Source organism: Paralichthys olivaceus, chromosome 22 (assembly GCF_024713975.1).
Source record: "Paralichthys olivaceus isolate ysfri-2021 chromosome 22, ASM2471397v2, whole genome shotgun sequence".
In the NCBI taxonomy this organism is placed as follows: Eukaryota; Metazoa; Chordata; class Actinopteri; order Pleuronectiformes; family Paralichthyidae; genus Paralichthys; species Paralichthys olivaceus.
The window spans coordinates 16,250,754-16,263,075 of NC_091114.1; the positions used below are offsets into that span (position 1 = coordinate 16,250,754).

The 12,322-nt window shown below is 45.7% G+C and overlaps 1 protein-coding gene across 1 annotated transcript; it reads right to left on the bottom strand.

The window, feature by feature from the left end:
- Nucleotides 1-167: 167 nt before the first annotated feature.
- Nucleotides 168-11,866, bottom strand: btr12 (bloodthirsty-related gene family, member 12). The gene is made up of 15 exons (XM_020106089.2): nucleotides 11,722-11,866; nucleotides 9,422-9,897; nucleotides 9,015-9,206; nucleotides 8,775-8,870; nucleotides 6,751-6,984; nucleotides 6,155-6,302; nucleotides 5,666-5,692; nucleotides 4,937-5,470; nucleotides 3,547-3,607; nucleotides 1,896-2,856; nucleotides 1,677-1,772; nucleotides 1,377-1,607; nucleotides 1,054-1,201; nucleotides 937-963; nucleotides 168-856 (listed from the first exon to the last, which is right to left on the bottom strand). The coding sequence occupies exons 1-15, from the start codon at nucleotides 11,726-11,728 to the stop codon at nucleotides 303-305; spliced, it is 3,792 nt and encodes a 1,263-aa protein (XP_019961648.2). The 5' UTR covers nucleotides 11,729-11,866; the 3' UTR covers nucleotides 168-302.
- Nucleotides 11,867-12,322: the final 456 nt, after the last annotated feature.

The following is a 12,322-nucleotide window of genomic DNA, read 5'->3' on the forward strand; positions in this document are numbered from 1 at the left end:
CGAGCTAGCAAGGTCAGGCTTTACGTTTAGCGTTTAGACTTTTCAGTGAAATCAATCTTCAACCAAAAAAGTGAGTCAATGTCTTATTTGACTACACAGCAAAAAAAAAAATCATTTCCCAAACAAAGAACTATCCTCTCGAGGTTTGAAGCCATGAGCTGATGTGAACACATCATGTGTATAATTAGCATGTTAGCTACAGTCTGTGTGTATAAATATACATAAAACACAGGATTTCATTTAAACACAGAAAACAAAACAGTCACTTTTCACTTTTCACGTTTTCACTGTCAGACATGTCCTTAGTGTTGCTTGATCGTGGTTTTCTCGTTCACGGGCCGGATCACGATGGTGTCCGAGGCTTTGTCGCAGCAGTACAGGTAGAAAAAAGGCAGAATCTTCTCCGTGAACGCATCTTTGAACGTGTAAATATGGGTCCGAGCTTTCACGTCGTAAAACGACAATTGGCCCTCCTCGTAGTCCACGTACACACCCACCCGCCTGGGCTTGGGGTCGAGGGGGAGCAGTAAGGGCGGAGACGTTGACACCCGGTACCCGTGGCCTTTCTTCATGGCCAGAGCCCAGTAGCCTTGAGTGGTGCTCACAGAGATCCGGCCCTTTCTGTTGACCGATGACCTGGCGACTCCCAGGTACCAGTCGTCCTTGTCCCCCACCTGGACCTCCCAGTAATGTCTCCCTGAGGTGAAGCCCTCTCGGCCCAGGACGATGACCACCGTGTCAAAGCGGTCAGGGTGGTCGGGGAGGTCCTGCCACGCTCCCAAGTGTCTCACCTGATGTCTGTCCTGAGAAAGCTGCAGCCATGGGTTGGCGCTGTCGGGGTCCAGAGTCACGTCCACTGTGGAAACACAGGGGATTTATTTTGTTGGTCCATTTCCAAATAGAAAACAGAAACTAAACTAAAAGAAGAAACTTTACCTGTGTAATTCAAAATCTTTTTGATCTCTGTGAAAAACAAAAGACAGAATTATCAGAGGATTTATTTCTTCCTCTGGAAACATTCAAGACAAACTGTGAATTTAAAGAAGGTCTCACCGCTGTCGGCCAGTTTGTCAATCAGTTCATTTAACAGCGGCTCCAGTTCTGACACGGACCTCCGGATCATGCCTACACACATGTCAGTGGGAACACTGGTGTCGGACCAGTCTTTGACAGATGGAGATGTGCTCAGTGCTGGGAAACTCTACAGTTAGAAACAAATATCAAATCACTTACTGCAAAGTGTTCGTCGTAAAGACAAGATGAACGATTGGAAGTCTCTATAAAGGATTTATTGTGACTAACGTTTCATTACAGTCACAAGAGATCTGGGATATTTTGGCTCGTTATCTTTCCTCGTCAACACAAATCACCTTCACCTTTAAGAAATGAATGTGGTCGGTCCGAGCCACATTCTCCAAGTCTGAATTCCTCCTCTTCAGCTCAGCGATTTCCTGCTCCAGGTCAGCGATGAGCCCCTCGGCCCACCTCTCCGTCTGCCTCTGCTTCTCCTCGATGGCCAGAACCAGCTCGGCCTGGGTCCTCTGGATGGATCGCACCAGCTCGGAGAAGACCTGCACGCTCTCCTGGATCTCTCCCCGGGCGCTGGCCTGAAAACACAGATCTACGTTGTGGTACATGACCCAGTCAGCAGCACGTTTGATCTGCGGAGGACTCACTTTGTTGAGCTCGAGAGAATGTTTGATCTGCTCCACCTTCTTCACTCGGTCCTGGATCATCCGCTGGACGTCTATTTCTGTCCTCTTCAGCTGAGCCTGCACAAAACGATTTCACAAACGAGGCAGACGACTTGGAGGTTTTTCGAATATCGGCTGATGTTTAAAAACATTTTCATTTAACAAAAAACCCTGAAAAATAAAAAGAATTCTGTGTCTCACCTTCTTCTCCATCCATTCTCGCTCCACGGGGACGGTGTAGTGCGCCCGGTGGTCGGTCTCCGTACAGAGCACGCAGACGCACGTCTGGTCCTTCTTACAGAACAGCTCCAGGAGCCTCTCGTGCTTCGGACACATCCTGTCCTCCATGTTGGCCACGGGGTCCATCAGCTTGTGCTTGGTGAACCTGGCGGAGTGAGACCTCAGGTGCTCCTCGCAGTAGGAGGTGAGACACACGAGGCAGGATTTGACCGCTCTCGGCCTCCCGTCCCCAAGGCAGACGTCGCACAGGACGTCCTCCCAGACAGGAAGTGGGGGGGAGGCAGACAGAGGTGAAGGTGAGGTTTGAGGTGAGGGTGGAGGTGATGTTTGGGGCAGTGGAGGAGGTGGAGCCTGAGCGCTGTCTTGGAGTGAGGGTGGAGGAGAAGGGTTGGGCGCCGACACAGACGGGATTAACGGAGGTAACTCTTCTTGATGTTGCTTCTTGTCCTCTGGGCTTTGCCTCGTTCTCTCCTCCTCTGGCTTCAGCTCCTCCACAAGCTGCTCCTTCTCCAGAAGCCTCTCCTCATCCTCCTTTTTCCTTCTCTCCATTGTCCACCTCTTCTCTTTCCTCTCTTCCTCCTGTGAGCTCACCTTCCCTTCCACACCCCTGACCCTGATCTCCTTGAACTGCTCTGCAATTTCCCTCAGCACAGTATTAACACTGATATCCGGCCGTTTGTGGAAGGACTTCTTACACATGGGACACTGGTACAAGGGGCTGGTTTTCCAGTATCCCAGGATGCAGTTCTGGCAGAAGTTGTGTCCGCAGGGTATGGACACGGGGTTGGTGAAGACGTCGAGGCAGATGGAGCAGTGCACCTGCTCTTCGGAGAGGTTCCCGGTTGTGGCCATCCCTACACGGCGGAGAGGCAGCGTCATTTTCAACGCAAGTAACCAGCCTTTGAACGGGGCATCAAACCTGCTGTGATATTGAGGTGGCTGTGGTTAGATGGCGTCATTTGCATGCAAATCCAGAAAGCAAAGCATGATGGGAATCATGAAGTGTTAGAAATCATAGACTATAAACATCCTGAAAACATTAATTCTAATAATAAACTTTGGAGTTTAAAAATGAGATTAAAATAAGTACGGAGTGGAATCGTTAACAAAAATGTTGCAGCTCTCTCTACAGGACAAATTCTGTAATAGGTAATCTGTCAAATGATTTATGATCCATGGTGTGTTGATACTGTGAGTAGTTCAATTCCACAGATTATAAACTACTTAAAATAATCATTTTCCTTAAATTTCCAACTCCTAATCTTTTTAAACAAACCTGCATCAAATCCTTCAGCTTGCATCTGAGCTTTAAAGACGAGCAGCTCTCTGCTTGAGGCCTTAGTGTTCAATGGAAGAGCAGATTCAAATCTTTCCAAAAATACAACACAAGCCTGCGACCGGTCCTGAACCAGAATCTGGGTTATTTTAAGTTCTAAGCATTTCAAGAGATAAAAAACCGAGGCCACGGCTCTTAAATCAGATAAACGCTCTTTTAAAAATCCCAAAATACAACAGCAACACCCCCTCAGAGATCAGAGAAGCAGATGTGAAAGTGTAAAAATGAAAAAAGCGAGCGGACGGACAGAAAAAGCAGAGATTTGGAGACACTCACCACAGAGCAGCTGCGTCGACACTCGGCTGATCACTGACACATGAGACCGACAGAAACCAAACTAACCCTCACCTCAGACCCAAAATACACCCCCCCTCCCTCCCAGTCCTCTCACCCCAGATACAAATTTACACCCCCCCGGTCGCGGCCCTGGAGAGAGCTCCGGGAGAGACAACACAAACTCAACAGTACTGATTCAAGTCACTTTGTTTTCATGGCTTTAATTGTATTTTTGTTAAAGGTATAAAAAACATTTTTAACATTGATAATGTCAATAATTCAAATTTCTTACTTTCTCGCTTACTTACAGCAACGTGTTGCAGTTACAAAAATATAAGTGTTCTTACCAAGCAGTGTCTTGTTATGCTAAGCTAGTTAGCTTCACTGTTTACTCCTTTATCCTTTTAGCTTTGTTTTGGTCTCCACCGACTTCTGCGTCTTGCGAGTTTAACTATTAGCTTCACTTTACACACACGAGACAAAACACTGTGACTGATCATCTTTATTGAACAAGTTTAACAAGACAGTACAAAAGCAGGCACTTGATATAAAAATACAGCATCATGTCATGTTTTATTTAGCGGTCCTTGGAAACGTCCTTCACGTTGTACGATCAGAGTCATAGCTGCAATATGTAGAGAAAGCCTCTCATTTAGTTCCGAGCCTGCAGACGTAACATTAGCATCTATGCACTTCATTGTTTTTATCTGTAAACGACCTCCTGAACCAGGGCTGCACAAACTTCACTTATTTATTTAGTCCTTCACTGGATTTCACACATTTATATTATTCTTCTTTATATACAAGCTAACACGGCACGACGGAACAACGAACACATACGTGCTTCTTTGTGATGTCGTCGGTTAATCCACGTTTCAGTTTGGTTTCCATCGACCAAACTTAACACAATTCTGCTTTAAAGCAACACTATGTAACTTTTACTGGGCAACAGCGCCCTCTGCAGCCACACAGGGGGCAATGAGGTGGTTTTCACAAAGAGAAAAAAAACAATTGAACATTGGATATTACCCATGATACACTGCTTCCTGACCCAGAAGAGCTGCTGCTGTGACAAATCCACCAAACTGTGTTCAGAGGTCTTCATGTTTTAAAGTTTGCTGCTGAACTTTGGAGATAAACTCTGGTTGTTAAGAACTTCTGAGCGTTGGAGTGAAGGAGGAAACTTTCTCCACGTTCACACTCGAACATCGGACTCATTTTAAAGCTGCTTCTTCAATAAGGATAAAAAAAATGACACAGAGTTGCTTTAGTTTGATGGATTAACCGATGTTCGTTCTGAACAGACGTTTACTTTACTCGACAAATGCAACAGCCAGCTCGTTCCATGAGGAGGTGTTGTCGTGGGTAATGTTTCAGAAAATATCTCAGGTGTGTTTAACAGGAGTTATAATGAGAGGAGAAGTGTTCTTTCCCTCCTGGACGAGACACGGGCTGAAGATCGGATACAGACTCTCGCTGAAGGAATCAGAAAAAGTGTAGAGATGCAGCCGTGCCTTCACGTCGTAGAACGAAATCTTGCCTCTGTCATAATCCAGGAAGATCCCCACTTTAGTGGGTTGGGCCTGCAGCATGAGAGGCAGGCGGGACGATGCCAGAGCCTTCACCTCCCCGTTCTTCAGCCACAGACACCAGAACCCGCCCTCAGGACTCAGCTTGATCTCGCCCTTGCGGCGAGCTGAAGCTCGGGCCACGCCGAGCGTCCAGGCCGTCTTGCGCCCCACGTCCACCTCCCAGTAGTGACGCCCGGAGTTGAGACCCTCTCGGCCCAGGACGAAGAGGGCGGGGCTGAAGCGTTTAGGACCCTCGGTGTGGGAGGTCTTACGCTCCTCATACCTCACCTGGCGACCGTCCTCAGACACAAGCAGGTGCCTCTGGGCCGTGGAAGAGTCCAGGATCACCTCACCTGCACAGGGCGGAGCAGAGGTCGTGTCACTTTAACTGTCGAGCACCAATGTGAGACACTCTGAATGGCGCCATCTTGTGGGCGAGTAGGAGATCTGAATATTATATCACACTTAGGAGGAGTCCCAGGACAAAACACAGCATGAGTTCAAACCAGTAATATATCACCCAGATAAAAGCCTGAGGACGGACTCACTGGAGTAGTTCTGCACCTTCCGGAGCTCTGAGAGAGAGAGAGAGAGTGAGAGTGAGAGTGAGAGAGAGAGAGAGAGAGAGCAGGTGAGTCATTCAGAGTCAAAGTCAAAGCAGACGACAAACATGGAGCTCTGATCCTGAGACATGTGCTGCTGTCAGTCAACTCTGGGCCTCACGGACTAACTGTGGCATCAACACTATCTCCATCTGTCTGTCCTGCTGTGCGTGTGAGTGTGAGTGTGTGTGTGTGTGTGTGTGTGTGTGTGTGACATTAGTGTGATGACGAGTGATTTCTATTTCAAAGCACTTGGGCAGTGACCTACAGCTTCCTGTTGAGAGGATGGATTTTACTGTAGATCCACACAGAGACTGAGTTAAACTATAATATCCTGCGTTTCTTATTATTTTCTTCATTTTAATTCTGACACACTGAAGTATCTTCAACTCTGTGTTTCCCGGTGACAGATGAACTCTGTCCAGCTTCCTTTACCTTTCCCGTACAGTCTTTTCAGCTCCTCCTGGAACTTGTCCATGAGGCTGCAGACGGACGAGCGGATGGTTCCCAGGTAAAGGTCGGTGTTGATGCTGACCGCCGACCAATCAGCGGGCTCCGGCGGGGGCGGCAGCGTCACAATATTCTGCGGGAAACAGGAGAGGCAGTGAGAAGAAAAGGCTAAAGATGAAGCTGCTGTGTTTTCTGTTCTCGATTTACGATGTGATGTTCCCCAGATTTCCAGATCGGTCTGTGTAAATACTAAGAGCCGTCTGCACGTCGTCAGTTTGACAGACGACATCGATGCAGGATTTTGTCCAGATCAGAAATCATCACACGCGGAGACTGTATCTGTCGTTGTTTGGGTGTTTCAGGCCTTTTTCTTTCTCCTCAAACCAGAGAATGAATCTGAATCTGCAAACTGAGCTTAATCAACATTTTATAAACCACAAGAGGGGACAGATCAACATCCTGTGCGACTCATAGACTAGACAGTATTTAAAGGTGTGTCTCAGGATCATGGGACTTCACCCAAAGTTGTATAGACGTTACGCAGCAAATGGAAATGAAGGTTGTTCGTTTCTGTCTCTCACCTGAAGGAAGATGATTTTGTCCTGGGTCTGTGCGTACGCCTCCAGCTCATTGCTCCTCCTCCTCAGCTGACTCAGTTCGTTCTCTAACCCCCGAGCCAGCTCCTGGGCGTGGCGCTCGTTCTCCCGCTGCCGCGTGGCGATCAGCTCCACCAGCTCCGCCTGACTCTGCTCCACCAGACGCTGCAGCTCGGCGTAAACCTGCCAGCTCTCCTCCAGCTCCTTCTGAGCGCTGGCCTGGAAAAGAGTCGGCAGACGAATGGATCTGTTACTGTTCCGCTTCTCTAACCAGTGTCAGTCAGGTGGCGGGTCAGATAATCCTGAAATAAACATGGACGACGGCACAGCTTCCAAAACTGAAGCCAAAGCCACTCAATCGCCCCCTGGTGACTGTCTGCAGTATCATAACCCTGCCTCCTCCAAGTTAGCAGATGGGACATGGACCAAATAGACAGTCGCGTGAAAAATACATTTATCTCTGAGATGGTTTGTCATCTTATCTACTTCGTGTTCCGGACACTGTCTTTTAGAGAGTATTGATAAATAAGAGGCAGGAACTCTTCACAGAATTAAAATGCACCTTTAAAATCTTCAGAACCTGTAAAAGCACGTTTACGTTTTTTTTAACTTCCTTTTACACAAAGATGTGATGAGAAATAAACAAGTTTCTTTCTCCGTCAGTTCACAGGGTTTCAAATAAAAGTGTTAAAAACTAATTAGACTCACGATCAACTGGTTTAAGTTGCTCTTTTCATCCATTGTTTCCTGTGTGTGTGTGTGTGTGTGTGTGTGTGTCTCCTGCTCGTACAACTTGACAAACAGGTTTTATCCTCAACACTTAATGTTAAACTTAATAATCCAGTGATGCATCTTTGTCTTTATTCAAATCAATGAGCACGCACACACACACACACGCACACACGCACACACACACACACACACACACACACACACACACACACACACACACACACACACACACACACACACCTGGGAAATTAGACTATTTCTACGTTCTCTACATTTTACTTATTGTTTGATTACTTTTAATCTCGAGATATATTTTGAATAATAATCTGTATTATCTTGTTATTTTGTATGATTCTATTTTTATCCTTTTCAATTTATTTTAGATTATTTTTATTTTATTTATATAGACAGTGGGTCTCTTCACACTTTCACTGTATTTTACTTATTATATTATTATGAAAAACCATTTAAAACCTCAGTCACGTCTCGCTCTCCTCCTGCGTTACATCACAATCCCTTCATTTGTAAGAAACAGGTTCATCTTCAGAGAGTCGCTCTCCTGTGCTCGAGGCCAGTTTACCTGCAGGTGAACACTGGGTGTGTTTACACCGGTCGCACCGGTTCAACAGCCTCAGACGTGGATCTGAGAAAAACAGACTGCAGGAGGAAGCGTCCACCTCCTCCGCTTCCAGAGAACGAGAGACATGAAAGACGTGTTCACGGACGTGTTAACTTTTTTAACTTTATCTGGAGTAAAATTGTGGAAAAGTGGGACGTTTTTATTTAAACATCATCTCATGGCCTCATTTGTTGCAGTGTCCTTAAATGAATGAAATCAGTTTCTCATTCCCTGTGAGAACGTTAAAATGCAGAGTCGATCAAATAGAAGCTGGAGGTCTCGTCAGATCTAGATTCTTGCTCTTGACGTAAACGTGGAAGAGTTGAAATACGACACCGAAACTTTCAGAGCTGGTGTTTGGCCTCTGATAACATCTGTACACAGAGAGAGGCGCTCAGGCCGCGAGCTGTCACTCACATGGTAGCCACGCCCCCAACGCATACAGTGCTTATGGTGTATTTGACTCTAAACGGCCAAAAAGTATTTTGGGAAACATTTACTGACGTTATAAATAAAATGTGAGTGTCTACACATATATATATATATATATAGATATATATATATATATTTATATATATATATATATATATAAATATGGTCACTTCCTCACGGCTCAGTCTCTTTCCATCTTGAGCAGTTAAACGCTCCGAGCTCTCACCTTGATGACCTTGATGGATTGTTTGATCTCCTCCAGTTTCTTGGCTCTCTCCTTGATCAAGTGTTTCAGCTCCGACCTCCTCTTCCCCACGTTACTCTGTGGACAGACAGACAGGATTGTGGGTCACTGATGATCTCTCGCTACATCAGAGTCCTTCAGGTACTCTTGAGACAACATAGGAAATATAAACCTGCTCGCAAACTCATCATTTTCTCTTTATTTCCATATGTAGAGTCTCACCATTTTCTTCTTCCACTCGTGGTCGGTGGTGACGATGTCGTGGGACTTGTGCGTGGCCTCGGCGCAGGCCGTGCAGATGCAGACGTGGTCGGTGCGGCAGTAGACGTCCAGGAGACGTTCGTGTTTCTTACAGATCTTGTCCTCCAGGTGGAAAGTGGGTTCGATGAGACGATGAGACGACAGAGACTTCACCTGCATGAAGGGATGGAGAGAATTGTGTTTGAACGTCTCATCAGTTTGCTTCAAATCCTTTTTTTGCTTTTCTTCAAAACCAGAAGCAAACATGCTGAGTTACAGAGAAATACATGAAACTTTACAGACAAGATATCATTTTCATAAGAACACATAAAAAGTGAGGTTTATTTATTAACTTGCAGAAACCCTAAAACCCAAAGCAGCAGTCTGACCTTTTTATGATGCCGTAGGTGCGTCTCACAGAACGACCCGGGACAGTTCACACAAGACTTCAGCGCCTTTAACTTCCTCCCAATGCAGGCACCACACGGGACCTCCCCAGGCTGGGCAAACTCCCCGGTATCGATCCCTGATGGGCCACCGTGGCCCGAATCTGAGCTCAGGTTCAGCGTGGACCCTCGCGAGGAGGCCCCTCCGTCCACGGTGGCCCCTCCGGCCATCAACAGCCCCTGAAACTGGGAGGAGATCTCAGCCAGGACCCTGTTGACGCTCATCTCGGGTTTCTTGGAGTAGTTCTTCTTGCACATGGGGCAGGAGAGCTTCTTGCTGTGGTTCCAGTAGCCCTGCAGGCAGGCCTTGCAGAAGCTGTGGCCGCAGGGCGTTGAGACGGGCTCCACGAACACCTCCAGGCAGATGGAGCAGCTGAACTGGTCCTCGGAGAGGACGCGGCCTCCCGGAGAGCTAATGCCTGCAAGAGGGAGGAAGAGACGGAGACAAGACACTTAACTACACATCTACAACTAGAAGGTATACAGAGAGTATGACAACGCCAAGGCCCAACAGTCAAACCACAGAGGAGTGAAAGTCAAAGGTCGGTTTTAATCTGACTCTGGTCTTTTATTGGCTCAGGGACTCGATCATAAACAGTCACAGAGAAAGACGAGACAGAACAATGAGTGAAAGGAGATTATTTTGTGTCATGACCTGAAATATTTGCTATAAGACGACAATACTTCAAAAGTGTCAGGTTGTGTTTTAGTTTCTACCTGAGGAGCAGAAAGAAAAGTGACTAGAAGTCTGAGCAGTTGTTCCTCTTTTGTGTCTTTTACGCAATTCCATTAACTATTATTTAATCTTAACCATATACTCATAAACCAAAGGCACCGTCCTAATCAGAGAACCTGGGAATCAAACTACCAACCCAACACTTAATGCTGACATTTGAAACAAGGGGGAGTTTTTTAAATCTGGAGTAATGCTGTTGTTAAAAGTACAACTTCGGCCACTAGGGCTCTCAATCGAAACAATTATAAAAGACCTATTATGATGACTTTGTGAAGCAGCGTGGAATCATGGGAGTTGTTGTCTTCACCTGATGCAACTCAGTTGTTACCGAGCAACGAGTGACCAATACAAACAGGAAACTAACAAGCGAGCAGCGCGAGTTTCCTTCGTTATACGTTGAAGTCAGAGACAAAACCAGTAAAGTTGATGTGTCGCAAAAACAGGTGACAAAACGAAACGTCCTGTTACCTTGAATAAAACCTGGTTTCTCTGGGTTTGAACAATGTTGGAAAAATATATAACATAGGTTTAGTCGTTAGACGAATTAATCATCCGGTGGCTGCAGAGGGCGCTGTTGCTTAGTGAGAGTTACGGAGTGTCTAGTATAGACATGTTATATCTTTAAAACAAATATTATATTGTTAGTTATTTAGAGGATTAACGTATTTTGTAGATATTTGCTGGTAGTATCGAGGTTGATTCAAAGTCTTGTACTAATATTCAGGGAGGTGAACAAACATTGAAAACACGACTCGTTAGATGACGTTTGTGATCGAGACGAGAAAACATCGTGTTCATGACACGACAACGTGAAGCTGTTTGTCTCAGACAGGAAGTGTCTTTAAATGTTAGTGGTGGGTGAAGGAACAATGAGAGGAATGTAGAAACTCAGGACCTTCTACCTTGCTGCAGGTTTAAAACAAAACACAACCTGGGCTGTGAATCCACGCTGAAATAAAATACGATTACTGTTTTACTTTTAAAATCCCTCAGATATCTTCTGATTAACGTGGACGTCACAGAATCAATATTCTTTATGGAATGTACGGTTTTTAACGTTTTCTCCTGTGACTCTGTTTGTTTCCCTTATTTATGTTTCCCTTTCTTTAATTATGTTTTTTCTGTTCAATTACAAATGAATGATTGGTTTTCACACCACGTCCTTTTTTCCTTTTACTCTAAAGAACAAAATAATCACGTGTAGGATTGTTCGGGCTACATTCTGATAGTAATGTACGATAAATCATTTCAGCACATGAACGTCAGTATCAGTCATTGATAATTTCTATCAAAAACCAAACAAAGAAATGCTCTCGGCTGAAACTTTTCATGATTGTGTGAAAGTTCCTTGGAGAAAGAATCTGTTAACCTCATTTCACTCAGCAAAAGTAGAGACTGAGACGTTCCTGACACGTGGAAACAAGCTCAACATGGAACTCTGAGTTGGATGAATCTTTAGAGAAGTAGTAAAGACTGAAAACGAGTGAAATAAAGAAGTAGAACTTACTCTGCATGTTTCCCTGTGACGTGGTTCGGTGCTCCACTTCCTGCACTTGGCTGTGACTCACACACACTAACAGGTGCTCAGCTAATCTTCCTGGAGCTGGAGAGGCCCTCCCACTCTCAGTGTGACACACCCGAGCCTGGTGTGAGATCACGCTCTGTCCTCTGTGGCTCTGAGCCGAGGTAAGAGCCCCTGAACCCAAACCCCAGTGGCGGAGCTAGAATTTTTCTCAATCGGGGGTGGGGGAGGGGGGGCATCATTTACGATTACACACAACACAACTCCTGATTCAGTAACGTGCACATTTAAGTGATTCCTTGTTTCCTGTGGATCTGAGCACAGCCGCACGTCATTAAACATATTTCGAGAAATTGTTTCTTGTTCTATTTTCTCAAGATGAGAAAATAAAAACTCTTCTCAACATTGTCTGAAAGCAGCATCGGAGTGAGAGTGTGTGCAAACCTGTGTGTGTGTGTGTGTGTGTGTCTGTATGAATCATGTCTAAGTAATGCATTCTTGAAACCTGCACCTCTCCATCTCCACCACTAGTGGGCGGCCTTTGCCTGACACTGAACCACCGGCTTCTGCAAACGAGACACTTTAC

Bases quoted from the DNA above. Each gene is read 5' to 3' on its own strand.
- btr12 (XM_020106089.2), bottom strand. The intron at 964-1,053 runs GTGAGACCTTCT...TGTTTTTCACAG, and splicing joins TGACAAACTGGCCGACAGCG to AGATCAAAAAGATTTTGAAT. The intron at 857-936 runs GTAAAGTTTCTT...GTGTTTCCACAG, and splicing joins AAAGATTTTGAATTACACAG to TGGACGTGACTCTGGACCCC.